Here is a 27,300-nt window from a genome sequence, read left to right on the forward strand (position 1 = left end):
CCGTCAAACAGATTAAAAAAAAAGGATCGCGTCGGAGACTTGGCATGGCAACCTAACATAATTCCCCCACGCTGAAAATGGGGGGGGGGGGACAAATGCGAATGAAAAATTAGATTTAAGGGAAAAATGATAAATTTCAATGAATGTGATATAACTCTGGAAATCCTGTTTTTATCCGAATTTTAACATTCTGGAGCCGAAAGTTACGGAATTTTTGCAGCAATTTCGAAAAAATTGACAAAAATTATTTAGAAACACTCTAATAATAATTTTAAAAAAGGAAGAGGTCCTCAGGATCCTACATTAAAATTAAGGCGCGGATCATGCAATGAAAACATTCGCAACTGGTTGTTCAGTAATTTGTACGGTGTTGTGAACGATTCTTGAGCTGTTTTCACTGGACCCACCTGGAATCGGTTTTTTCTACGAACACAAAGAAAAGAAAGGAACACAAAGGAAGTTTGTATACCCACGAGCGGATTAGAACCGCTGCAGGGGATCGTGCGTTGCAAGATCGGATCGTTAGTGTATACGCGCCTTAACATTGAGCAGCGCTACAGATGACCAAAATGGCGAATGCGTCGGCCTGGGTATATAGGGGTTCTAGTATTTGTCCCTCAGAGTGATGCTGATGATGATTATGACGTCTATTCGAAAAGCCTCATTAAAAAACGGGAAGAACCCCGGAATATTTTTGCGAAAAAATGTGGGAATAGCCAAAAAACGAAAAGCGTGGGTATTTCCTGGAAATACAGGGCGTATGATCACTTTAAGTAAGTATTGTTTACCTGGTTTTTCAGTTGAAAAAACGGAAAAAGCCAGGACATTTTTGCAAAAAGTTGGGACGGTCATTTAGCGAAAAAATACGAGAATGTCCCGGGAAATCCGGGACGTATGATTACCAAAATCTTTCAGTGAATATGGTCAGAGGATATACATGCAAGATAAAAACTATTGTTTACTGACAGCTGATTTATGTTATTTTTACGTATTTGCGTAAGAAACGTGTACTGTACGATGCACGAAGATTTCCTAATTCATATAATTGGAAGTTCTAGAGCAGCTTATTATCAAGAAGTGTAATGCCATGTTCTGTCTCGTGTTCGTGTCCGTTTCGATTGTTTCTCATAAAAAATGATTCGTTTCACACTCGGAACCTCAGTCTTTCAATTCCGTCGCTCTGCTGTCATTCAAGGAGCTATTCGGATTGCTATCATTTTAGCTGTAGGTTATTTTGTTATGAGACATTTGTATACAAGAATCCCATCCAAAGGGACCTCTCAAGCTGATGTTGCGAAGGTAAAAATCTGCAATAAAACACATTCGCAAACATGATTATGCTGCAGCTTTTAATCTTGAAAACGTTTAAAACCTTCATCGATTTCTTTTTTTTTTTTTTTTGCTCTTTCAAATTTAAAAAAACCTTTAGTTTCATATCTATGTGATTTCTGTTATGTAGTTTTATAAACAGTAAAGTATAATCCATTTTTTTCTTCAGTGGATTACACTGACCAACAGATTTTGACAAAGTTTCTATGTCCATAACAAAAATAGTAATTTCTTATGTAATTGGTATGCTGAATATGAATTTGGTCATAAAAAAAGCTGGATTTGCTACGGTTTTCTCTAAAATCATACATTTTATAACACAATACATTGAAATACAACATAAGTACAGTAGACTTGATAATCCGTGAGTGTGCAAGTCCCGCAGAGAAGGAAAGCATGTCTGCGCAGAAGTTTATTTTATTTAAATGGGCTTTTTCAACTAACTTCCTTTAATCCTGCAATTTCTATAATCCAGCACACATCAGTCCAGGGTATGCTGGATTAGCAAGTATATACTGTATATAGAAAACAAAATAAATATACAGAAAAACTACAGAAGTGTATAAAAACTTCACCAATATGGCATTGTACATGAGGAGCATTTCTTACAATTGTCCAACAGCAGTCAGCCAGCATTGAGGTTGACTATTTTTCCTGATAACATTAATCTATGATCTTTACCACTTTTCACCAAACAATTACTCTTGTAAAGGACTTTCTAACTGTTAGCAGGGTAATATCTCAAAAACAAGAACCAATAATAATTTTTATGGTGATATTTGTGTTCAGCAGGTCAAAATCATTCAGAATCGTACATTTTCATGTTGGACTCAATTTCATTGTTATCCAGTGTTATCGGGAGTATTTGGTGAAAAAAGTTTCATATAATAAGACTTTTGGAGCATAAAATGGTACAGTGAAACCTCGCTACAACGATACTCGGTACGACAACAAATCCCTCTGTGATGCTATTTTTTCAAATCTTACTTTGAATTATGGCTAAGATTCTGTAAACAAGGCTGTTCCAAATTGGTGATTTCTAATTTTGCCATGGTTTTGGCTCCCTTGGTAGCACAGAATTTTTTCTTGCCAAACATCATAGACATCGTAAAATTTCAAGTTGTCCGCCAACCTTTGACAAATGTAAAAAAAAAATTGTGAGGAGAAATTCTGGAACCATTGAAAATAAGTGTTGGCCATGGGATTCGTCAAACCATTATGTTTGAATTAGGACCGCCTGTGCCAGCAAACACACTATCAACTGAATTTTTTATGCCAGTCACTGTTTGAAACCATTTTAGCAGCACATTTTGGGTAAGAAACTATTGGTGACAAAAAATCCATAATGGAAATTGAAAAATTCATGATAACGAGACCTACGACACTGGTAATGATATGAATTTAAAATAGTGATAAAAAATAAATAAGGCTAGCACGTTGACTTGAGAAACATTCTTGTCATCAACGAAAATTTTGAAAAGCCAATCTATTGGAACAAAAAAAATCGCCAAACTCGCTACAACCTCACTTGCAGAGTTTTATCTGGAATTGCCTATATAGTCTAATATTAAACTCCTCTCAATGTAACAATATCCTTTACTGCCATAAATCCCTCCATAACAATATTTTTAAAAAGATTTTGGAACCACGATTACAACATTATCTGTATTTCGCTCACAATCATCTTGAATTTTATTGTAAATTTGTCACTTGTTTTCGTTCTTCAGAGGGCATCTGATAATATCAATTTTTGCACCACCTGGTTGCCGAAAGTGTTGATGGAGTTGTTGATATTGCTACTTTCTGTTTAAAACACAGAGCTATGTGGTAAACCTTCTTACAGAGGTAATGCATATAATTAAATTCTATTTTCCAACTGATTAATTACAATTTTTCGTAGCCAACAAATACTTGAAAATGTATTTTCTTGGTGTACACTAACAACATACATTCAGAAAAGACATCAACAACAGGAAAATTTTGGTGGAACATAATCATAATGTTGCCTCTTTATAGAACAATAATCCTTCTACAACTATATTCTTTCTTGGACTTCAGAGTATCATTATATCAAGGTTTCACTTTGGTTGTAATATTTTTAGCATGGCCTGAAAACCATATGACTGGAGCAGTGTTTCACTACTTCGTCATCGTGGCAGAACCTTTGAAATAATATTCATCCGCATAATTTCTCACAAGTCCTTGAAATAATCAGATGGTGAAACAATTTGCAGGATGTTTAAAAAAAAAGCTATTTACACTTACTCACAAGCAGCGAAAATGCTTTCGATAGATAGCGTCTCCTTCAAAATCCATTTCTACAAACCGACCTCGTTTTTATAGACACATCAAATTTTCCAGAAATTCTACCGTAGTACCAGTCTGGCACACCACTTTATGGAAGTCCACGAAGACCTTCTAGATCTTTCCACATGATTTGAGGGTTTATCTTTACATTTCTGGTTTGGCATTGCTCCAACTCAGCGGTATTTTGAGGGTTTTTTTAACAAATTGCACTACTGATGATTTTCGTAACACTGCCCCCTCCTTTAAAATTGTTTGTCTCGACAATTCAATCTTTAAGTTGGCGGGTTGCACCTTGTCACTCACTGTGGTAAGGAACCAGTTTGTTGAGGTGGACCACCTTGAATTTTGATGATGGAGTTCGTTGAACCCGAATTACCACATCGTTCAATTTCTTCACAACTATAGGGTCCTTCCCGAGATGTCTGGAGTTTCAGGCAAAGTAATTTTCGGCGCTTCAGGTTCCAGAGCCAGACAAGGTCTTTCTCCTTGAAGTCGTGAGACGTGGCCTTTACATTGTAGAGGTTCTTCATCTTTTTGGAGCCAATGTTGATCCTGTCTCTGGCAATTCGATGCATATCCTGGAGTCCCTCAATGTATTCTTCCGGTGGTTGCCCAAACAGCAGGTCACCTGGCAGCTGAAGATCTTGTCCCATGAGCATTTGTGCTTGTGAAAATCTGGTGCTCTCGTGGACAGCAGTTCGATAGGCCAGCAGGAAAAGCGGTAACTTTGAGTCCCAATCTTGTTTTTTCTGGGATGCGAAGAGCGAGAGGTGGTTCAGGATGGCTCTGTTGAATCTCTCAACCATCACGTCAGATTCCGGATGAAGCAGCGTACTTTGTATCTTTTGCATTCCCGGAAGCTTGCACATGCCGCCGAAAACTGTTGAAGTTCATTCCTTGGTCAGAATGGATCATCATGGGGACTCCAAATCAAGACACACGATTTCACACTAAAACTTCAGCATTCAGCCAGTGTCACTGCTTCTTGATCAGGAACGGAATACGCTTCTGGCCGCTTAGTAAAATAGTCCATCACCACAAGTTTGTACTTGTGGACATAGTTAGTTCTGGGTAATGGTTCAAGGACATTCGGGGTGATTCTCTCAAATGGCGCACCAATGTTGTAGAGCTGAAGGCAGGCCCATGTGCATTTCAGAGGACCTTTTCAAGTGGCGCAGGCATCGCAATGCAATAATTTACCTTCATGCCATCTGTGGGCCGCATACCACCTCACCACTTACACAGAATAAAATAATATTGTAAAATAATGTCATAATAACTCTTGCACCATTTCTCCACATCAGTCCTGGGCTTGTTCCAGTAGAATCGTTCACAGACCTTCTGAAGAGTCTTGGTTATGCCAAAATGTCCATCGGTCAGGCTCCTGTGCAACTCATTCAAGACCTCTTTCACATGGCCTCTGGGTAGGATGAATTGCCATCTGAACGTCTTTAAAGCCTCTGACTCCCATTTGTGGTGCAACACGGCACCTCTCATTTCCAGGTAGTCCCATAGCACCCAGTATCTTTTGGTCATCAGACTGGAAGAGGTGACTCCTTGCTACATTGGATTATTCCTGGCGGATTTCTATAAGTCCATTATTGGTCGTGTGTCAGGATCTTCTAGCTGGGCTTTCCGGGTGTTGTCGTTGCTTCTAGGATCGTCACTTTGGACTTGAGATGTTATCTGTCTCACTGTCTGGTTCACTGCCCCGTATTTTTTTCCAGCCTTGATGCAATCACGACGGTTCTGTGGACACGGTTCTCTCAGCAGGGTGTTGGCATTTCCATGCACTTTTTCTTTATGAGGCTGGATCTTCTTCATGCTATCAGGTATGAACTTTTCTGCTTCTGGAATGGCCATCACTTTCCGTGGAGGAAATTCATCATGACCACATCCAAGTAGGGCAATGTGTTCCTTCTGCGTGTGGAGCTGGTCATTTCTCATATCTAAGGAAAATCCATGTTTCCTCAGGAAGTCCAGCCCAATGATACACGGGTCCTTTATATCAGCCACGAAGACAGTGTGTCAGTAGGCGACCGTGGCGAGTTTTACCCAGATTTCCAGTTTTCCATGCATCATTTTCTCTCCCATGACTGTCTGCAGCGTCAATGATGGTGGTACATAGAGAAGTTGTTTTTGCTAAAATTTTTGAGCCAAGTCTGTCCTGATGATGGCTCCAGTGTCGATTACCGTTCCACATAGGAGTCCATCAATTTTGCCTCTCATGTAGAGTCCATGGTCTCCACCATCCAGCTGTGAAACGTGGTACACTTCACATTTTGTATTTGCTGTACCATCAACTGCGACTGTCCATGGTCTCCACCATCCAGCTGTGAAACGTGGTACACTTCACATTTTGTATTTGCTGTACCATCAACTGCGACTGAGCATGGTCTCCGCAGGTGGCTTTTTTCAGGGCTTTTCCAGCACACACATGACTTGTCTTTCAGGTTCCCGTACGCTCTCAAAATCTTCTTTCCAGCTCTTGTACCCTCTTTGAGAGCTTCTCATCAACCGCGTTCATTTCCTGGGGGAAGCTCTTTCACTCTAGCAAAGGCAGTGGCGATGTAGTTCTTTACTCTAGCGATGTTTCGCTTCACGGCAGCGACATCTTCTCTGACTTCAGCGATGGAGGTGCTGACGGTGGTGACATCATCCTTTACTTCAGCGATAGAGGCGGTGACATCATCATTGACAGCAGCAATGGATGCAGGGTTTAGGCTGCGATTGCATTTTTTGCAAAATACAAAAGAAATTCTTAGAATGCAAAAGAACTAGTAGCCACTTTTGCTAAAATGCATACAGAAGGTAAAAACGAATGGACATCCAACCATCAATCATTAGCATTGCAGCATTTTGCTAAAGCTCTCCCCCCCCCATTTTCGCTTTCTTACTAAAGGAATTTTTTATCTAGCTTAAACCCTGAATGGATGTGTTGATGGCTGCACTCGTGACCTCTATCCTGTCATTTACGGCAGGGATAGAGGTGTTGACAGCGGCCGTAGATTTGTTCATCTCTCCCACAATGCCCAATTTCATCTGTCTCATCACTGACATCAGTTGGTGCAGCTGTTCTCACATCTCATCCATCGCCATTCCTCTTGTCTTTGCCATTCAAGTCCTTGAATTATCCCAATTCCGACACCAAATTCTTTCGGATAATTTCTCATAAGTCCTTGAAATAATCAGAGGGTGAAACAATTAGCAGGACGTCACAGATTTATTTCACTGAGAACAGCTATTTACACTTATTCACAAGCAGCGGAAATGTATTCGACAGATAACGTGTCTCCTTCAGAATCCATTTCTACGAACCGACCTAGTTTTTATAAACACATCAAATTTTCCAAAAATTCTACTGTAGTACCAGTCTGATGGCACCACCATGTGGAGGTCAACAAAGACCTTCTAGATCTTTCCACATGATTTGAGTGTTTATCTTTATATTTCCGGTCTGGCATCACTCTAACTTGGCGGTATTTCGAGGGGTTTTTAGCGAATTGCACTACCAATAATTTTCGTAACAATATACAGGGTGGTAACTATTAACCACCCAATAATTACATGTGATTCCTTGTGAAAAATTAATATGGAAAAGTGTTATCAGTTTTTTGATCCGACCCATAATTTAATGAGTTATAACGCTTTAAAAATTGATGACGTCACTTCAAAATCCTGCCAAATTCACCAGTCGTACACAAAAAATGTAACTTGGCGTTTTTGGAAATGCTAAAAATATATTAACCCCCACACAGAAATCCAGAAAACGAAAGAGGTATAAAAACAAGTTTTTTTCCCTCACACTTTTCAAGAAAGAGAAAAAAATTTTTGTTACAAGTCAATCAGAATATGTTCTTTGCATCTCACAACGCCAGCTTTAACAGAGGTTATACATAAGTGTTAGTCATTTTGTCTTGTTCATCAGAAAGTACCGAGTGTATTTTATTTATTTTTTTTTTTGGGTATAATTTCTAATTTGATAATATTCAGCGTATAAGAATATTGTATGCTAAACTACCCTTAAAAATTTTTGAGAGGGATGAAGTTATTCTTAAAAATTATTTTTTTGAATAATACACTGGCTCTAATAGCTACCATAAATGTAAACGTTTGTGAGTAGATTAAAATAGTCAAATTTTAGGCCAAAAAAAAAATTCCCAAAAGAAATTTTAATGGTATATTGAGGGGTATATTTAATGGGTATATTAGGGCTGCTGATTTAAAAACTGGTGTTGGTTTTGCTGAATCTGCTCTTGTTTTTGAGATAATGCATAATATCAATATTTCAATATAGTGTGCAGCCACTAATTTTTGTGTAGAAATTTTTCTTTCGACTTTCTATTTACTTCCCTATTTTATTCAACATATCATTACCAGACATCAGTGTTCTTTATGTATTGATATGTCTATTAATGATTTACATTTCACACAGTTTCAATGTGATTTTTATGCTGCTTGTGGCATGAGTGGATCCAGAGCTCATTGTTGGGAGGGGTGATTTTACAAAATAATAATAATAAGTAAATAAATAAAATGAGTTATACACTGTGAATATGGTGACCATACATCCTGTTTTTCTCCATCCCAAATTTTTTGAAAAAAATGCAATATCTCATAAAAGTTTCAAAAATTTCATGAATTATCGTATTTTGCTTGGGGGGGGGTGTGATCACATCGATCCCCCTCCCCCATAGATCCGTACCTGGCTTATGGTATTACCATTGAAATTCAAGTTTCACTTCATCCCAAAAACAAGCCGATCTGATAAAACCAATGTCTGATTCAGTGCCCCAAAAGCACCCTAAAATCACGAAATATCGTTGAGAACAAAATCAGTGTTGAGTAGTGTAATCAATAGAAAAAATCTGAAACCAAAAATTATTTTGAATATGTCAATTCATAACAATAAGTTTGATTAAAAGTTTCCGATTGAATCTTTGTTATTATTTTACTGTTTCCACCAGTCACACATTCCTCAGGCTATAATTTTTACATCCTCCGTTGAAGCCTTTTACATGTAACAGTTTCGATGAAAGTTCAAAAAAATCCAAAGAAATATTGCTATTTTATTGATCAACATGTAGTCTGATTAAAACGACAACGTAAAATTACAATTATGCATACACACAGTAAACACATACGCACTGTATGCACTTTCCCTCAAAAAATTTGACTTGATAGTGAAGGTAAACAAATTGCCACATTTTAGCAAAATAGATCCGTGTGTGGTGGATAAAAAACAATTCAAACATCTCATTCGGCTAACACTTTACAAATCTGGTGATAAATTTGCCAACATAGGGGGACGAAGCTAATATGTAAGTTATACGTAATACCAAGGTTATAATATCACACTACATGGAGAGAAAAAACGCCAATCATGAAGGAAGGATTAACTTAAATATTCGGATCAGAATATTTAAGTTAATTTTCAAGAAGTGACAACCCGCTGCTGGTGGAAATGCACTTTCGTTCAGAGTTTGGCACATAACTGACTGTTAGAAAAATGACATGTCACAAAATTTCAAAAGCTTATAACTCACTTAAAATGCGTCTGATCCAAAAATGGAAAAGACTTTTCTATATTAATTTTTCACAAGGAATCATATGTAAAAAACATTATTGGGCTGTCGATAGTTACCACCCTGTATATATATCATCATGGGCAGTGATTCTCGACCTTCAGTAGATCACAGCCATTATTTTCTTTTTATAAGCAAAAAGTCCAGTTTTATAGAGATTTAACTATATTTTAACAATGAGTCAAAATTTTTTTTAGGCTTATACTCCTTTAATCTCTTTCAGGATGAATTTACAGTTTTGCAACAAAGATTAGAAAAACTAGAAGAAGAAATTCAGAGGAACAAAGCTATGTTAGGTCAAGTCCAAAATACATTTAAGGATTGGGTAAAAATTTCTAGATCAAAAAAGAATTCAAGCATTCAGTTGATTTCCATAAAAAGCAATCGCACCTATCTTCCGTTTGTTCCAAATGACTGCTTGTTATGTCTTTCCAACCCTGCTGAAGTTGATGAAAATGTAAGTACAGAGATATATTGTATTCTGGTAAAATCTATCAATTGTTTGTACTCTCAGTTGTGGACTTATGTTTGCTCTTTAGTCATGAACTGAGACAGGGTCATCTCAATAGCATCTTGGACAAAATAATGTTCTTAGGCCCAAGGCCCGACTTTGACTTGATGGGGTCCTGGTCAAAAAAGATATCTGGAACCCCCCCCCCCCCGACCGTGGTCAAAGAGGTTCGGTACATCAGCGGATACAGTACACATTGTTTGTAAACATATCAGAAAAAGGATATTTTAAATGAGAAACGTAATGTAAAATTCTCCACAAAATATCTTACAATAAATTTTTTTTTAATAATCATTATAATAATCATTTATAAGGTCATCAAAATCTAATTTTTGAGTTATCTCAGCTTCAATAAACAATGAAGCTAAAGAGATGACAGTTGTTCTTATGAAAAACTTGAGTAAACTGATGATTTTATTTTTTTTAATAAGAAGATTGATCTTTCTCTAGAACAGTTTGATATATTGGTAGTGATGTCAATGATTCAATGCTATCTTAACATTTGGAAATGTCTCTTCTAAACCCCTAGCGTTATTTAAAATTTGCAGTATTGTGTCACCAGAACCTGAACCAAGGGTGAAAATTGTGGCAGTTCATCTGAAAAAGTGTTTGCAAGATCAGATGCATTAAGTTTTGTATTGCAAATATAAAGAATCTTCTTGGAGATTTGAGGATTTTATGTTGATCTAACATGCTGACTTTCTTGTCATCATTTCATAAATCATTTTACTATTAAAGGATGTGAAATTGAGGAATCAAACAAAAGAATGTGGCACATTGAAACATATTTTTGTCATGGAGTTAATATTGCAATAGGTGCATTGTACATGCTGTGTAAAGTCTGTAACTGATTGGTATAGTTTTAAAATTTATATTTAATAGAGTTTGGTAATAATGGGCACTTTGGAAATAGTATGATGTGATTTAGGGAAAACTATTATATTTTCCAAAGTTTTACCAAATAAAATTTATAAAAATTTGAGTAAAATATATTCAATTATAAATTTAGGGGTCCCTAAAACATGGGGGTCCTGGTCAAATGAATGCCTATGTTGCCCTTGCAGAAATCTGGCCCTGCTGAGGCCTCCTACCTGCCTGGAAGACATACCAATTTTCAAACCAAGCCTACCAATCTGCCTTGGTTGGTCATTTTGCTGACAAAAATACCTTTTGCTGGGACAGTGGCGAAAACCAGAGCAAAAATGGTTTCATGAAAAAAAAAGCCATTTGACTCAATATTGTATTAAATGTGTATTATATGTAACAGACTTGAAATCATTACAAAAATCAACTTTATAATGTGGTATTGTGAAGTAATCTGATGGAAAATACATTTACAAATAAATGGAGATACAGTCAAAATGCTTGTTACAATGGCCCCATGTTATAGCAATCATTCCAACCTGTAGGAAAAGTCAGTAATGTTTTCAAATGACTATCCTGTTTTTCCTTGTGATACAATGACCACCCGTCATCCGGAACGATCAGGGTGGTTATAACAGTATATAATTCTTTTGCATCAATTTTTTTCTTAAATGATATTAGACATAAATTATAATGTGGTGAAGTATCAATTTGTTTTATGCTGAGCAAAAACCTATTTTTGTCAGGCCGTTTTTTTACTCTAGTTTTTTCCAGCTATGGCAAAAACTTTTCTTTAAAAATTATTGATTATTAAACCAAAGTTTCAGTTCAAAACCATGTCATTTGTATAATAAATATAAAAATAAATCCATAACAATGTCTCACATGCATAGATGGGAAAAGGATACATTTTTGCCAGGACAGTTTTTACAGTGGTTTTTTCCACCTATGGCAAAAACTTGCCAACCCTGATACAGGTGAATCTTGATATAATGTTACTCTGTGGATCAATAAAAAAAATATTGTTGTAGAGGGATTTATTGTTGTATCGAGTATTGTTGTAGTGAGGTTTCATTGTACTTAATTGTCTATTTTAGAAAGAATTGGTTTATACTTCGGACCAAATTTTTTACTTTCATTGTAAACACAATTGCATAAACAGTAGGGTATTAGATATTTTAAATGCTTTTGTAAAACATAATTTACACTTATTCTTTAATTAATAAAATTAATAAGCATATATATCGTACTAATATAATTCTTAAACCAGTGTTCATGTGTTTCGAACAATTTTTTCATATTGAATTTTTTTTTAAATATATAATACTAGATATAAATAAATGTGGGAAGTATCAATTTTCGATACTTGGCAAAAACTCACCAACCCAAAAATTTATTAATTCTTATATTAAAGTTTGTGTTGAAAACTATCTTATTTGCTTTTAGAAAATTAATCACATGCACAATAATGTTTCTCAAAATCAATTTCAATCAAAAATCAATTTTTGCCACTTAGTGAAAATTGACAAAAACATTTTTGCTGGGATGGTTTTTATTGTTTATTGCGGTTTTTTCCACCTATGACAAAAACTCACCAACCATGGAATTTATATACTTACTCTCAAAAAACATAGTACATTAGAACCTCTTTAATCCAGACAGAGAACGAAGGAGATCTGCAGAGAATTTTTTCTCAACATGGGAATTCAATGTTCTTTCTATACCCAAATTCCATTTTGGCTTCTTTTATTACATCAGCCATTTTCTTTCTCTCTCCCCCCCCCCCCAATGTATTTGTGTCCACTGCGGTTTCCAGGCTTCTGGGAATGGAAACAATTATGGCACCTGTATGTATCAATGAATGTGATCAGTCAGAAAGTCAGCTTTGATCAAAAGAAATTTTCTTTCTCAGAACTTATTCAGCACTCTATTTTTTTTTTTTTTTTTTTTTTTTGGGTAATTTAAGTGAATTTCGAAACATGCAGAAAACCTCAAATGACGTGACACATAAAAGCTGCCAACCCAAATAATGCTTTAGGCCTAAGCATGTGAGTAAGTTGAATTTTTCAAAAAGCAGAATCTGGAGCACTAGTATGAATGTTGTGTGAAGAATATGGAATTCTATCTTAATGGAATGAAAATCTACTGTTTACAATTTTCCAGTGAAAAAAGTATATATATATATATATATTTAAGTTTTTTTTAGATTTGAGTAATGCCTATAGAAAATGTTAATAATTAGTGGGGGAAGGATATTTTTCTGTGGATAAACTAAGTTTAATGAAAAAGTTTTAGACCTTTGTTTTTAAATAGAATAAATTCTTTTGTAGGTTCTTGACATCTATGAAAAATTAGATTTTGAAAATCAAGATGGTGGTGTATGGAAACAAGGTTGGAACATTGAATATGATGAAAATCAATGGAGCTCTAACAAGAAGCTGAAAATTTTTGTTGTTCCTCATTCTCATAATGATCCTGGTAGTGCTTCACCATATTTATTATATAATTTTTCTTAAGTGATTCAAAAGTTCTTATACACTTATGATTCAAGAATCAAGTGGCTTTGTGTGAGTGTGTGCTTTCACACATTAATCATTTTCATGATTTAATGAGTGATATGGCACTTGTAAGTCATAGGACTAAAAAAATGTGTATAAACACAGCTTTTTCAACCAAATTTTTGAAATACATTTGTTAAAAAAATTAGAACATGCCAGAAACTTACAAGCTCACATTATTAAATGCTCAATTTTACAATATTTCTGCAATGCACATTTCCATCTTCTAAGATGTTTTTTATAGCATATGGGTGGTGAAAAATGTCCATAATAGGGATTGAATGCCTATCAAAGTGTCAAAATATTTTTTTCCTTTTTGGTTAAAAAAAAATTAAAACACCCAAATTGACACAGAACTTTACATCAATATGTTTATGCAAATGAACATCAACTTGTTCAAATAAGTCTTATATGCCTTCCTTAGTTATGGATATAAACCTAGAGCATATATACACTGCTCAAAACAATTAGGGGAGCAAGCAAAAAAGTGAAGAAAACCGTGCGAGACAGCCACGTATTGGCATACAATGGATGGTACACACGTATCAATGCGCAATACAGAAAAAAGACGTAAAAAAATTTGGAATTAAGCTTTAATTCTTTGAAAATATGGAAAAAACATGAAAAGATGATTTAGGGCAACAATTTGGTTACATGTAAACGATAAAAAAAAGTACTGTTTAGACATGATGCATGAGTTTTAATAGGGCGTGTGGTCTCCTCGAACAGCTAAGACTGCTGCACACCTGTTTGCCATGGATGCTATGAGGTTATCGATCAGACTTTGGGGAATACTGTTCCACTCCTCAAGAAGTGCAATCTGCAAGTCTCGGACAGTAACAGGCGGCCTTGGTCGCGCAGCAATGCGTCGTCCAGGTCAGGAGAGCACGCTGGCCATTCCATACGCTGTATTGTTTCAGCTTCAAGCATGTTCTCCACCAGACGAGCTCTATGCGGTCGGGCATTATCACCGTGGAAAACAAAGGAATCTCCAATGGCTCCAGCGTAAGGGATGACATGAGGTCGCAGTATCTCGTCTGCATACCTTCGGGCCGTCAAAGTGCCATTCCGAATGATATGCAGGTCCGTACGTCCGCCTATGTTGATTCCACCCCATACCATCCAATCAGCTCATCTGTATTTTGACCTTTCACGAACGAATGCGGGGTTATTTCGAGTGCCCCTGTCCCTCCATACCAGCACATGTCGAGTGTCACACTCCAGACTGAATCGGGACTCGTCTGTAAACAGCACTTGGCTCCAATCATGTTGCTCCCAATCTCGATGTTCAGCAGCCCATCTTCTTCGGGCCGCACGGTGGCGTGGGGTCAACGGAATGCAGACCATTGGCCTACGTGCATAGAGCCCTCCCTCATGAAGCCGATTACGTACTGTTTGGCTGGACACCCTTCGTCCTGTTGTCAAGAGCAACCGTCTTTGCAGCTGCATAGCATTCTCTGTTCTGTTTCGACGGGCTGTTAACCGTATATACCGGTCATCAGTTGCTGTAGTGGCACGTGGCGACCTTGCTCTGGTCGACGTCTAACATTTCCTGTTTCTTAGAATCGATTCCATAGCCTTGCAACAACACTTCTGGCGACTCCAACAGCGTCCGCGACACTACGTTGTGTTTGCCCGGATTCCAGTCTGCCTACAACACGCCATGCCATGGATTCCGGTAAATCACATTGTTGAGACATCCTCAAGTCACCTTGTCTCAAAAAAAAATACTGCGCAATTGAATTTCACAGTTACGGCAGTAAAACAGACGTTTCTGCAACATCCCGATTTCTGCCCTTATCTCCTTTTTCTGGTTTTTGATGTCATGAACTTTGATTTCCATATGAAGTTTTCTTCTTCCGTTTCCTGCTAGGCTTTAAATTATGGATGATTCATTTTATGTTACTTATCGGTATACATCTTTGCGTAATTTTGTTAAAACCAAGTGCTCCCCTAATTGTTTTGAGCAGTGTATATAATTTAATGTTAACTACTTTATGATCAAGGACATAATATTGCTTCCAAACATTAATGGAATAAATTCAAACAAGTTCTGTTTTCTTTCCTCTTTACCACCTCGAAACTTTGTTGTAACCCTACAAAACAAAGTTGTTCTTTTACCTTTTCTTATTTATATACTGTTAGTAATTTTTTTCCCTGCATGTGATGTATCCTTCTACTATATGCATATAAGAGCAAATTATAATAAGTAGGGTGAGGATGAAAAGAGAAATCTACTTCGTATCAACTCTCTTATCACATTTATTCTTATCTATTATACTGTTTTCCTTTCTTTTTTTTTTTTCTTCCTTTACTTCCACTTATTTTCCCTCTCGTTCTTTTCCTTTTTCTAATGTGCAGTTAGGTTACCATATTTATCACCTTTTTGTCAAATAGAGCATCTAAATTTCTTGCCCATAGCTTGTAAGCGAAGGGGTTAAACATTATGGGTACAAAAAAGGACATCTCTGCAAACACAAAATTATATGTACATGTACTTCAATCAGAATGTCTGATATTAGATGTATTGTACAAATAGTATTGTGGCCATCTTTGGGTTTGGACATAGATTTTATGCATCGATTTTATGAATCAATAAGTCTTTAGCATGCATCTGGATCAAACCTCAACCATGGTTTCCCTAGTTGCAGCTGTAAAGTCAGTAGTGCTGGCTTGTATTTGCATAGCTTATTTTTTTACCAAGGCAGCACAATCTCAATAAGATTAGAATCAGGCACTATCATTGTAATATCACCAAACTGCTGAAGCATGAAGTTTCATGGGCATGGCCGAATTCTTCATGAAAACTTTGTTTTCTATCTTTAAACCAAGTCTTCAGCTGCAGACTTTTAGAATCACAAGTAGAGACAAATACATTAGAAGACTTTTCTGGTTCTTTCTATCTTATGATTTAAAAAAGTTGAAAACTAGTATAGAAATGACAGTTTCAAAGTAACTCAAATATATGTACAATCTATTCTTATGATATTGGCACATGTTCTATCATACTGGGCAAAGCACATGCACACATAATTTTGCTTTTGCAGAAATGTCCTGTGTCTCACACCCATTCACTCACTCTTGTATCACACTACTGAAACATCATTCCCACTTTACCTTTCATATGCCAATTATTAGAATTAAAGAAATGTCAAGTAGTAATTAAAGCCAACGATGGCCGTTTTGTATTTTATACATTTTTTTTTTTAACATTTGATTTTTTTTAATTGCAGGATGGATAAAAACTTTTGAAAAATATTTCAAAGACCAAACTCAGCACATACTAAATAACATGGTCATAAAACTGAAAGACGACAAAAGAAGGAAGTTTATTTGGGCTGAAATATCTTTTTTTTCTTTATGGTGGGAACATATTCCTGAGAATGCCAAACTTCTTGTTAAAAAGTAAGTTATACTTTTCATTATGTTGAAAAAAACATACACACATATTATGAATATGCACTCTCCGAAGTATCAAAAGTATTGGAATATGGCCAGAATTCCCACAAGAGACTCTTAAGCTTAACAAAGTACAGCAACTCAATGTCGAATGTGCCATTTATCAGCCAAACTCCCTCGATGATATGTTCGGCCATGCAGTCTTCACAGCTTCCCATAATAGCATAGTCGTTCCATGAGGCCTATGTCAATTTGTCATTTCGACAATTCTTCGCCATGTCAATTGGACATTGTACAAACTTGCATGAAATGAAAACTATGTAATTAATTTTTACTCATTCATTGTAATTTTCCCCCATTTCTCTTTTTTTTACGAATGAAATAAAGTATCCATTGAAGTAAAAATAATTGCAAAAAAATATTGTTAAATTTTTTATGATCACTTAAAGTGCTTCATTGAATTTTACAAATTCAGAAGTGACAAATTTTCACTTGCAGTAAATTTTCAATTTTTCAATTCAATTTTATTCATCACATCAACAAACTTACATTACGCAAAACGAAGAAAATTCATCCAAGGGACCATTGTCGATCCATGCTGGTGGACACTATCATTATTGAGTTATTTTTCAAACACGAATAGTAGATAATAATAATAAACTAATCATAATTAAAAATAAATAAATAAACAAAACAAAGAAAAATCGCAATACAAAATCATCTATGAATGAGACATATATATGCAGGCAAAAAATATTACATTGATTTAAATTAAGATGAGTGATTTGTTCTATTCATATAAATAAATTATAAATGAAGCAAATAATTAGTATTAAAATAAATAATGGCAACGAACAGAAGGTGCGATTCAGAAATTTTTGAGAGATAGGGTAGTGTTTCCTTTTTTTTTTTCGAGAGCTCAATTGAGATAGGGCAAAATATATTGCATATTAAAAATGGCTTTCAATATCGTTTATAGAGAGCAAATATTGTTTGAGACGTTTTTTAATACAAATAATGAAGTGCAGTCGAGAATGTCAGATGGCAGATTGTTGTAAAATTTTGGAACAAAAAACATAAAATGATTTCTCTTTACTGTTTTATGATTAAGTGGTATAGATAATGTATTGCTAAATCTACTGGATGTTCTTAAAGTATTGAAAGGTGTATTGAGTTGATTTTTATTTAGAAAGATTATCGATCTGTGAAAATATAGATAACGAAGCAGTAGGGGTATATTTAGGTAGAGAAAAAAGTTTGTATGAGGGAGTGGAATAATCGTTAGTAAGTGCTCTAATTACTTTTTGGTATTTGGGGCGTAAAGTGCTTATGTAATTGCTTCCCCATACAGTCAGGCCATATAATAGATTTGAATGAATAATGGCATAATAAAATGACAATAGGAAAGGTCAATATACATATTGCTTAAGGTAAGAATTTGTATAGGGTGTATCAAAGTTTTCATTGTATATTTTATATGTGTTTTCCATTTTAGGTTTTTATCTATATGTACACCAAGATACTTTAATGAAGATACTTATTCTAAAGATGAGCATTATGCATGAAAAGTTATATGGGCAGTTTGGGCTATGAAAACAATATTGTATCTAATATCTGTATTGTCATGCAAAGAAAAACTCATGAATTTTGTTTTCAATACATTAATTTCTAGATTATTTGCAAAAAACCTGTTGCAAACTTTTAAGTCATGATTTATGGTATTCATTAAAGATTGATGATCTATTGCTGAATAAAGTAATGCAGTATCATCAGGGAATGTTATAATTTAAGCAAATAAATTAAGGTTACAGAAATCATTGATAAATATAGTAAAAAGAAGTGTCCCTAAAGTAGATCCTTGAGTAATTCCTTTCTTCATGAACATCGGAGTACTAATGTATTTGCCACATTACAATATATTGAAATTTCTAGGACTTTTTGCTTATATAAATGGACTGCCAATATGCACTCATATAGTTCTGATAATTGATTCAAAAACAAATTTGGCATAGACAAATTTGGCAGATTAAAAACTTCTTTGTTATGACTCTAATAGATTATAGCTAAACGAAGAGGATTGAAAATATTTTATAAATGTTTAGCACATTTCAGTGATAAGAGGAACATAATTTATAATGATTGAACACAACATACAGCGATATTATGTTTTGCTGTGATACAGGAATACCAGAAATCAAAAGTAATTAATGTTGCTTGAAGAGCCCAGCTGCGTCTTGTCATGTGGCCATATGTCCTGCTTTTAAGGAGACATCTTGTTTTATGCCTTAACTTTTTTCTTTTTACACGACTTTCATTTGATCATTATTATGCCTGATAACTTGACCTACAGTATAAAGCTTTTATTGACGAGTCACTATTTCTTGCATTCATGCTATAACGAGGAACTATAATGATGTGACATTGTATTGTATAATCAGATATGCCAACTTTCTGGATTTAACCCAACAATGCCAATTCTGCAACATTTACTGGGTTTCTGGGTTATGAATTCATATTGTCAGGTTTCAATTAATGGCATAAAAAAAAATGAAGAAAAGAAACATTTAGCTTGCTGTTTTTTGCTGCTATAATTTATTTTCTTTAAGAGCGACCCCCCCCCCCTGCATCCCCATTTACATGAAAAAATATGTTAATATTAAAAGTGTTTTTTTATACATGTTTGATCATAGAACTGGTGGATAATTTAATAGATATTACTATGTCGGCCATATTTCTTAGCGAAAAGTACTTAAAATCAGGATCTATCTACAGGATAGCACAGGACATTGCTAGTTCTGAGCAAAATTTTTAATTGTCGAGGTGAAGGAAATTGAGGGCTTCTATAAATCTGTAAAAAAAAATTAGAATGATTTTATGGAAAAAACATTTGACATAATGAAAATGTCCAGTAAGTATCATTCAAGAAAGCATCATTGAAAAAACAGACCTTCCTCTAAAATAGTCAGACAGCAAGTGATGATGAAAAATTTGGAAATGACCCTTAAAATATGGGTAATATTGTCACTTTATGTATTATTACTTATGTTGGTTCTTATTATGGCCATAAAATTGTGCATGCAAAAGTATGTTTGTCCAATTTTCAAGTAAATTATAAGGTTTTCATAAGAAAGTTACAGGATTTTTACCTTCTGAAGGTCGGCAGGGCTGCATAATATAGAAATGCTTTCTATAATAAAGCATGTAACAAAACTCTTAACTTGATAAGGAAAAACTAATCTGTTTAGAGAAATCTCTAATTTTATTTCAAGATACAAATATTGGCGTCAAAGCTGGGAATGCTGCGAGTGCTCAAACACTTCCAGTATTTAGTAGCATAGCGTTGAGCACCCAGAATTAATTCAGAAATCCAGATCTTTTTCATAAGGCCCAAGCCAAGCACCTGCCATCTAAAACAATCAACGAATTGATATGTGCCAAGTGAATCGCGACACATACGGCTATGTGTTGCAGGTACAGAATCTTCAGCATGAATTGATCTTTTCATCATATCAGTAATATTTTAGATACTCATATTTAGATATTTAGTTGCTCAAATCATTCATTTGAATTTTTCTAAAATGCCCCCAAATAAATCTAAAATAACTGTTCTACAGTGACATAGTGCCTTTTCATCTTGGAAAATTTCATTGTTTCCAGGATACATGAAGTTCAGGGAATGTTAAATGGTGGGAAAGTAGCTGAACACAATGATTCCCAAAAAACCCAAACCATGCTCAGTGATATCACTCTATTCTAATTTACATGGCTCTCAGAGCCCAGGTAGAGGTAGAAGCTGGGTCTTTTTTGGGTGGAAGTGGGTCCTGCTCATAAAGGAAAAAAACAAATTCATCCACAGATATTTTTGAATCAAACTTATATTTGATTTCTAAAACAAAAGCAATCCATATTTCCTCTGAAAAAGAGTTTAATTTACCAGTTTAACAAATTTTAATGGTTTAATTACTCTGATTGTTGAATATCTACGACTTTTTTTAATAATAAAATAGTTTATTGAAAAAAAAAGAAGAAAAATCAATATGTGTGTATACATACTATATTCTACTCAAAGGATCACTTGATCCGTCCAGAGTGTACAAATATTTCTGTGGTGGCAAACACTTTCATATAATAAGTAAAAACAAAATATACAGACACACAAATATTACAGAGGTCTTGGTGTGACAACACTATATACTGGGGGCTGAGAAGTACCTTCTTATTGTAGTAAAAGATTAATATAATTAATAATTAGTTTTTTGGAAGCTCTTAATTAATTTTCATGTTTTATTTCACTAAGCAGGTTATTAAAATATAATGGAGCCAAATATATAAATTGCTTTTGGGTTAATGTTTTTTTAGGTTTTATAATATTATATTGAAAACCTTGATGTGTGTTTGTTGGGCATTGCCTGATTTCAAACCAAGTAGGATTTTTATAAATAAACATTAGACTTCGTTATTTATATTTATATAGTTTTTCAATATTAAATCTAGTCTGATTTATAATTATAGGCAGATGTTGTAGTGTTATGAGAGGAAATTTAATTATTTAATTTTTTCAGAGCAACTCTAATTAAAACATTCACTTGCCCAAGGCATTGTAGCTAAAACATGCTAAAGTCAGTGCAGCAACTAGACACTTTGTCAGCTGGGACAGGCATCTATTTTAGTGCCCTCGTCATAATACTAAACAAGTTTTTAAAGGAAAACAAAGATTGAATTCACAGCCCCTTTCCCCCCAATGCCTGGGTCAGTGTTTGGTGGACACCGGATCCATTTATATCCCCTTAGTTGCAGCCAGTGGTGGCTCATGATCAAATATTCTGGGAGTGCAGATTTCGAAATATTTACTGCCATCTATCGGTGAAAATAGGTAGTCAAGTATTTGCAATTAGGAAAGTATTGCACTGCTTTCAAAACTTTTATTTTTGTTTATCGAATTGCTTTTCACATTATCTGTATATCTATGCAGTATAAAAATAATAATGCTCTATCAATGCAACCTTAATGCAAATAATTTGCGCAGTGAACCTAATTGATATTTTAACAATGTTGAAAATCCTCATTTAAGTTCAGCAATTGACATCAACAATGGTTTTTTTGCAAATTGTGAAAATTCATACTCTTCTTTCAATATTATATTCTAATTTAAAAGATGTAGTATAGTTTAATGATAAAGTTATAAACATATATATTATTTTTCATACTCAAATATATTCTAATTTAAAAGATATAAAGAATACAACAGATTTAAAAGATAGAATATAGATGTGGCATCAGTACCCCTGGCACGTTTTTTAGCTCGGCTAAAACGAGCATAATAACTTGTGCTAACTATCACCTTTCTCCCTTCCCTCATATTTGGCAGTACTAAGGGTATCTCGTATCAGCGCAGGACAGAAAGCGCTTAAAGAGGAAAGAATAATACAGAGCTCTCTCGATGGAAGGCTCCACCGAACCTTGACCATATGACCCGTACTTTATGAAACACTTTTTTTTAATCAGTGCCTTCCGGAAATATTTCTTTTCTAATTGATCAAATTCTTTTGAAAAATGAAGAAATTCAATGGTATTAAGTTGGTATCAATTCGATTTAAGGAATTAAATTAATGACTTGAAATTTTCAAAGGGGGTGCACGCCTTTACGCCTCCTTCACGAGCGGCCCCTGGTTGCAGCTCTGAATGAAATTTTTAAAAAATAAATGCTTCATGATGGTTCTTAAAAACAATGCCATTATCAGGCTTGCAAAGAGACCCACTAGCACTGAGAAATTAACATATGAATGTAATAAAACTAAAAAAAGTATTATTTTAGTTAAACACAATACACACAGTGATAAATTAATCCCCTGATCGGTTTCTCAATTCAAATATCTTCTGATTCATTTAAACTTGAAGCAAGTCCTTACACAGCCATCATCATATATTTATGCATAGTGTTTTATTTATCCCAATTCAAACCCATACAAACATCTTAACTTTCATTACTATCTCGACATCAGCTGAACTAATTTTCTTTTCCTTCCTTGATAGTCTACAACACCTGTCTATCATTGTTAAGGTAATTTACTGCTACATATTTCATACCCAAATAGGTGAGCTATGTCAGAGCTACCTAACAGTGTGCATTTGTGTCCAGAATTGTACATGTTTTGTGTTCAGTATGTGAGATTTAATCATAACTATATTATTTACATAGAGTTGTAGACATTATCTTTATATCGTCTTTCATCCACCGCATTATCATTCACTCTCCTTGTCCACTCTGCGCCATCATTCTCACAAGTATGTAGCGCTGTCTATCTTCAAATTGCCGATGACTGGATATGGAACTGAGCGTGTACTTTGTTATTCTGCTGATTGCTATGGAGACTTTTCTCAAAAAGATGGGAGAATCAAACTTGGAAAATCGTGGAGACTCATATTTAACCAACCACCATTCATAACCAGATACCCCTTCACTAAAAAGTTTACATTATTGGCATAGATGGAAATTTCCCCCTCCCTCCCACACCACTGTTCAAAGATTAATGGGCCTATAGAGACTGTGCCAGACTCGCACCCCCCCCCCTACCATCAGCTCGTACCAGCTGGAATTGTTACTCATTGAACCAAGCTTTGTTTTCCTAGTTATATAGGGTTCAATCATTCTGTTCATGAGTCCAAGAGAGAAGCACTTTCTGATGGAATGCTATTAATAAAAGCACTAGTCTGTCTTCTGCTGCCATGCCTCATCAATGCGAAGTTTAGCTACACTGATCACATAGACACGTCTTCAGTCTGGCCCTCATTGAATGTGGATGTCATTTGTCTCTGTTAGTACAGATGAGTCCAGTCAGATGTTGCTGGTCACAGCCATTAAGATGTGGCCAGCCACTGTGCTGTTCATAGTGGAAAGTAATGGTACTCTCTTGATACTGTAGATCAAGGAATGTTAAATGCCTTAATAATTTCATAAATGGCCTGTCCCATGTGTTTAGCTCTAATTGTTGTTCTACATTCAAACTCTGATGATTCTCGTCATGGTGGTATAATGATGTTAGAAGATGTTTCACAAAATTTATAATACAGTCGAATACCGTTATAGCAAAAATCTCGTTTTAACGAACACTTTTCTAATCTCCCAAATAAGTTTATATAGGAACAATGCTAGGTAACCTGAAATTCCTTTATAATGAAATTTTGTTTTAACGAAGTGATTCCTCTGGTCTCTTGCCGTTCGTTATAACAGGATTCGACTGTAGTATAATTAAAGACACTTATAGCACCCTGTAAATTCACACCTTATATGTGATGATAGCACCAGTTAATTATTTACATACAGCTGTAATATGACTTTTTGCCACTTCTAACAACCACAAAGGATTTATGAAACTACTTAGGTGAAGGATAATAATGGCTTATTGTGTAAGTATGATAACCATAAAAAAACCATTGTTTTAAGATTTTTGAGACAAGTTCGCTATAAAATAGTTTTTATTTTCTCACAAAGTGTTGAGATGCATCTTGGGTCAGCAACTAAATTTACCTGCCAATTTAATTTGGCTTTTTGTTTACTAAATATTAACTCTTATGTATGCTGCCAGTTTCTGCTATTTCATTTTTTATATATCAACACAAATCTGAAAAATTGAAATTTTATAATTATAACCAATCTTGTAAGTACTACTGCAAATTTCTTCATGATTTGTGTTTCATCAATTTTTGTTGACAAATTTCAGAACAAAAATGCTAGAAAATGATAGTGATTGATGGGATAAAATTTCGGCATGCTATTGTTGAAAATGACAGTTTAAGCAGCAAATATCAAATCTAATCTTTCTGTAGTGAAAAGTGACTTCATATTCTGTCCATCCATATTTTAGATTTCTGACTGACGGTCAGCTTGAAATAGTTACTGGTGGTTGGGTTATGAATGATGAAGCCACTGCTCATTATTATGCTATGATTGATCAGCTAGTAGAAGGTCATCAATGGCTTGAACATAACCTTGGTGAGTAGTTTTGTGTTGCTTTATGGGTGCAAGTATTTTGCATACACATCGTAGTTGAAACATATTTTCTCCCCAGAGCCATTTAACCAGGCTATTTTAGTTTAATGCCCGGCTTAGATTTCAACTTTATATGTACAGCTATCTAGAATTTCTATAATACAATGTTCTGTGTACAAGCTCCTATGAGCGGGTTCACTCCACTTATAATTATTTGTAATTATTTGATTATAAAAGTTAATTAGGTAAAGTTAATTTATTTAAATGGTTAATTGTTTAAGGATTATTTTGTATTGAAAGATTATTTGAAAGGTGACTAGGTAACAGGTATTATATTACTTGAGATTTGGCATTTGGTATTTGTAAAGGACACGTGCAGGATGGCCACGAGTGATAAAAGATTATGTATGAAAAGAAGGTGCTTTAGGCCAACTGCCGATGAAGCTCAATTCATCTGGCAAAGTATGAAGCTATGAAATAGAAATGTCTGAGGGAAAATACATGAATAGTGGATGTCATTAGGTTCTGGACCTCCAATGAAAAGAAGATGCAATTTGAACGCAACTTGAAAAGAAAGAGGGTATGGAAGAGTGAGAATATTAGAAAGAGATCGAATCGTCATGTATAGATTACCCTTAAGCAAACTGTGGTGCGACTTTCACACGGGTGTATAATCGTCACCTGGCAATGCATGGGACAGGCCCAGGGCTTAGTGACAGGAGAAAGGTGTTTTTCTAAAATACATGAATAGGAGCTGTCATGGAATGAGATTCAATTCTTGAGGCGTAGGTGTGGAGAAGTTATGGAGAGCGAGAATAATGAAATTTTAGAATTAATGAATAGTAAGGATATTGCTCGCTTAGAAATGGATTAAGAGAATAAATCTAAATACAAAGCGGCATTGCCCATTAGAGCACCTGTGCTCTGCAAGTAACATGGGGGTGGCCTTAGGTATTAATATGAAGGTGACAGGAGCACGTCTGCATTCTAATTATTTAGGAAGTGTCAAAAGTTGTTAGGGCAGATGAATAGCACAGATATTCTCAGGAATGGTCATGCGAAAGTGCAATGAAATTGCCCTTGGTTGAGGTCTCAAATTAAAATGTAGTATGGAAAGAAAAATTACAAGACGGAACGAATCCGGGGTTCTAAGGAGGAGCCGAAGATGTAAAATCAGGAGACCCGATGATAGACAGGGAGAGATAGAATAGAGAAGTGGGGAGTGTTGGTTTGATGGAAGTGGTTTTGGAATAGTAAAGAGTCTAGGAGACTCAGGTAGAGAGTTGCGGGATTATAAGCCAAGAATGACTATGTCCAGGGACAAGAGGAATCCAAGTGTCGTAGTGCAGAGTAGTAACACCGGTACGTCTAAGTAAGACTGAACTTATCCATATTCTGCGAGTGATTGAGCTGGTCGAAGATATCAACTACCGCATCCCAGATGAGGACCGGGATGAGTACACAAATCTATTGTTCCCTTAACCCGTAATGTCCAGTTATGTAATTGGTAGCACTGTTGAATTGTAATAGATACATTAGATAACGGTTACCTGCGATTTTGCTGATAGCATAATGAATTTAAAGTGTTAAGGAGATACATTATAGTCTATCTTGATGTCTGGTGTGTTAAGTGTCATTTCTAAATTAAAATATTTATATACTTCAAACTTTCCTTCGTGCGGTTAATCACTGGGTTACTCGAATTATGTTTTTTTATCAAAACACAACACAATTTACGACCACTATTTATCGAATTCTTGAAATTTGAAATTTATTACACACACATATTACAACATATAATACAGACACAATATAAAAAAAAAAAAACATATATATTACCATTTATATATTAGCCCAAGGGATTACATAATCCGTCCAGGGCATATTGATAGTGTAGTATATATTGGGGTTGACAACAGACCAATGGTGTATATAATTATGATATAATATTGTCCTCGCATTACATTTGTAAAGAGAGAAAAAAAGATGCATGTATATGGGATTATTATTCAATTGTGTTGATTTTGTTTATGAGTAGTTTTTTGAATTTGTGTAGTGATTTTTCCGCTTTTATTTCATTATTCAATCTATTATATTCTTTAGGTGCTATGTATATGAATTGTTTTTGTATTATGGTTTTGTTTGGTTTAATTATGGCGTATTGAATTCCATGTTGTCTTGTTTGTCTCTGCTGGTGTTTAATTCTGAACCAATCGGGATTTTTCTGAATAAAGAATAATATTTTGTAAAGATAGAGTTTATTGATGTTAAATCTATAATCATTGTGACAGTCTTGGATTATATTTATTTTTTCAGATATATTATTCACAACTTTTCTCAGAGTGTTTCTTATTATATTTATATTTGAGTCATAATCACCGCCCCATACCGATATACCATATTGTATGACTGGTAAAATCCATGCAAAGTAAATAGTACGAAGAAATTTAGGGGATATAATATTTTTCAAGCAGTAAATCCTGGTATTGATGTATTTTAGTTTATTGCTTACTGTCACCTCTTGAGTCTTCCATTTAAGGTTTTTATTAAAAACGATTCCTAGATAGTTTATTTCATCGGACTCCTTAATTTTTTCAGTACAGCGACACTCATTGCGTGAGCAATGACCTACATGATATTGTATTGTTATTGGTTCTATATTTCTGTTATTATATAATTGAAAATGCATAAATTTAGTTTTATTTAAATTAAGGGTCAATTTATTATATTTTAGCCATTGTGAAATTATTGTCATAT

General features: G+C 34.8%; 1 protein-coding gene across 3 annotated transcripts in view; it reads left to right on the forward strand.

Annotated features, from left to right (window-relative positions):
- Positions 1–1,006: 1,006 nt before the first annotated feature.
- Positions 1,007–27,300, forward strand: part of LOC149080091 (alpha-mannosidase 2x-like) — a 141,821-nt gene continuing 115,527 nt past the window's right edge. For all 3 annotated transcript variants that reach the window (XM_089239076.1, XM_089239075.1, XM_089239077.1), the window contains exons 1-5: positions 1,007–1,299; positions 9,445–9,678; positions 12,927–13,074; positions 16,388–16,559; positions 24,419–24,546. In XM_089239076.1, the coding sequence (XP_089095202.1) occupies positions 1,135–1,299; positions 9,445–9,678; positions 12,927–13,074; positions 16,388–16,559; positions 24,419–24,546 (847 nt within the window). In that variant the 5' untranslated portion in view covers positions 1,007–1,134. The remainder of the gene's footprint in view (positions 1,300–9,444; positions 9,679–12,926; positions 13,075–16,387; positions 16,560–24,418; positions 24,547–27,300) is intronic.

The sequence above is a fragment of the Pholcus phalangioides genome, unplaced genomic scaffold, assembly GCF_987345545.1.
Source record: "Pholcus phalangioides strain wild (caught in Gottingen) unplaced genomic scaffold, Ppha-v1.0 ptg000011l_1, whole genome shotgun sequence".
Lineage (NCBI taxonomy): Eukaryota > Metazoa > Arthropoda > Arachnida > Araneae > Pholcidae > Pholcus > Pholcus phalangioides.